Here is a 2,878-nt window from a genome sequence, read left to right on the forward strand (position 1 = left end):
GAAAATTTCTTTGTTATGCCCCTTTTTTAACTGAGAAACGTAGCGTGATTGTCAATTAACAATTGCAGGAGAAATCACATAAAGGTGGCAAATATACCTAATTTTGCATTATAGGAACGATTGAGTGTGACCTTAAACTTTGAGGTCACGCGTTGTTGTTTTTCTGTGTTCGAACCTTTGAAGGAAAAAGTCGATTTATTGCCGAAGCTAAGGTGTTGTTAATCGTGTTGGCGTACTCATCTTACACAACTTTAAACCTTGACTTGAACATCAAATGTATGTTCAAGAATGCCTTTAAAGGTTTGCCCGGTGACGATATGCGTATTTGTACTAAAGTTTATCACTATGGCTAAAATAATAATATATTATGCCAGGTGATCAATTGGGAAAAACGAAGGGAAGTTTTTGTTTAGAGTTTTGTATGTACATCATGATGAGAAAGATTATATATATGTATTGCTTGCCAAATCCAAATACCTCCTATGAATTAAGGAAGAAGTACATTTTATCGGGCATCAAATTGATGATTGTGTTCATGCCACATCATTGAAATTTCGTCAAAAATAAATTTTAGGGTCATTATGTTATTATATTCTTGAAGGATTTGAAAATGACTGTGTGGCTGCAATATACACAAACTTAAAAATCAATGTACAATGCAAATATTATACAGTGACACTTAATACCCTTGGGTATTTTAAACATATTTCACAAATACTTTGAAAGTCAGCCACTAGAATTAATGTTCAATTACTCAGAAACTTAAAAACACTTAGAAGTCATTCAGAAGCAGAAATACACTGCTGATTGGTTCTCTCAACCTGATAAGATTCCGTTTAGTCGCTTAAACACTTGAACAAATTGCCGTGTTTAATAATGTTTTAAGTACAGCGCTTCAAATTACCTTAAAGGCCAGCCATTAGAGCTAATGTTCAATCACTCAAAACACTGAAAACTGTTAAGCCATTTAAAAACCTGAATATACAGCCGATTAGTTCTCATAACTTGATAACACTTCCGTTCAGTCCCTCAAAAACTTGAACACATTGCCGTATTTAAAGTCCTCAATAACAGCAAGTTGTGTGTTTTCTCTGTCAAAATAGACATCCTCTACACAGTTATCTCCCTTTAATTTTCCTATGTAAAGAATTGTTCTGTATTTGACCCCATTTTCTTGTATTTGGAGAACTCGTCTTCTGCAGGCAATGTAAATGTTTCCCTCAGGGTCACTGGATATTCCTCTTGGTTCAACCATTACCTTTGATTGAAATATGAAAAGTATATTTCCTTTCGTGTCAAAAGCATACAAGACCTTTTTCGAAGTATCTGTTGCATACAGAATATTTTCTTCAGTGTTTGCAGAAAGGTATTCGGGTCGTTCAAAAAGAGCTTGTCTTTCTTTATCATACAGTATTTGCTGCTTCAGTACACCTTCAAAAGTATAGACATGGATTTGCCATTTTGGAGTCGAAAAACTCCCATTCTGCTCGTGTACAAGAGCTAAACCATTGTCAAACTTCGTTATTCCGAAACAATGTCCGGGTGTTGTAAAAACAACTGTTGCAGTTTCCATGTTTTCATCCATCTTGCATACACTTTTGTAGCGGCGGAATGAAAAGTAGGTTAACTCATTACCAGTCACGAAATAAAATTCCTTTTGTGATATATACTTTTCTTTAAAATGTACTTCTTTGTTTTTAATACTAATTGTGTTTTGTGATATACATTCGTGATTTTTTGCGTCGATAAACCTTAAACATACCTCGTCCTTATAATGAGGATATCCAGTTGTTTTAGTTGTCTGTGTTACAAATCTAATATCAGTTTTGTTTTCAGTATTACTGAATCCGATGAGAGTGCTTGTACTTTTTATTGGAATGCAATAGGTTGACCACAAAGCTACATGCCTGCTTTTTAGCTTTTTCTCTGTAACATTTGCACAATTTGTAATTCCGTGGTCCTTGTTTAACCTTATTTTTGAATGCACTTTTAAACACTGGATGCACAAGTATTGTTTACATTGTGTGCAATATGTTTTTGCCTGCCGCATAATTTCACAAATGTCACAATATTCATCACCATTGTCTTCTGCAGAACTAGATATCCAAAAGTCTTCATCAAGCGTTTGAGTAGTCTTGTGTGTCTGCGATGTCTTATTTAACACAGTTGGCTTCTTTCTAAATTGATTGTATTGTGTAAAGAGAAAACAAATGAAAAATACAATCAGAGTCGAAGCAACTAGCATACGAGTAAACTCTGAAACATCAGTGTGCCACAAAACTGAATCCATCTTGCCTTTTTATTCCTTTTAAGTATTAAATTCACAGATCGCAATTCTAGTTTCGATTTCACATTACTTATGTACACTTTGTTGAGTTTTCAATGCAAAATATATTCCATAAGAATTCAGACTTTATCCTTTATGCTTTAGGAAAATATCACAACAAAAGTCCTATCCTTTTAATATTAAGCTCGATAAGTGTGCTTTTTCAAGAGCATTGAAGTTTTTTTGAAAATGGTGAATGTTATTGGCAAACAACTGAAATAATCTTCCTGATTACAGATAACAATTATAGGATATGACCCGAGAGATCATTGCGTACGGTATTTACTGAACTAGTTTTCTAAAACTAATAAACACGAACCTTGGTGAGTAATATTCTATTGATATCACAGATACTAAATTGATTGGCTTAAGCGCTAAATACAAAATGTAGCTTTACTGTTTTATTGACGTCACCTCAAAAGTTATTACACTGGTTCTCAAAATAGATAATGACGTTATTTCATTACGGCCTCAACATTTATAATAGTATATGAACTATTTTCACCCTTATTTCTTCCTGTTACAGTTCACCACATAACTTAGAATAATCAG

General features: G+C 33.6%; 1 protein-coding gene across 1 annotated transcript; it reads right to left on the reverse strand.

The window, feature by feature from the left end:
- Nucleotides 1–438: 438 nt before the first annotated feature.
- Nucleotides 439–2,591, reverse strand: LOC128224817 (uncharacterized). Its single transcript, XM_052934882.1, has one exon. The coding sequence runs from the start codon at nt 2,288–2,290 to the stop codon at nt 1,022–1,024; it is 1,269 nt and encodes a 422-aa protein (XP_052790842.1). The 5' UTR covers nt 2,291–2,591; the 3' UTR covers nt 439–1,021.
- Nucleotides 2,592–2,878: the final 287 nt, after the last annotated feature.

The sequence above is a fragment of the Mya arenaria genome, chromosome 17, assembly GCF_026914265.1.
Source record: "Mya arenaria isolate MELC-2E11 chromosome 17, ASM2691426v1".
Classification (NCBI taxonomy): domain Eukaryota; kingdom Metazoa; phylum Mollusca; class Bivalvia; order Myida; family Myidae; genus Mya; species Mya arenaria.

What these genes read in the sequence shown, in the direction of transcription:
- LOC128224817 (XM_052934882.1), bottom strand. Translation starts at nt 2,290, where the DNA reads ATGGATTCAGTTTTGTGGCACACTGATGTTTCAGAGTTTACTCGTATG.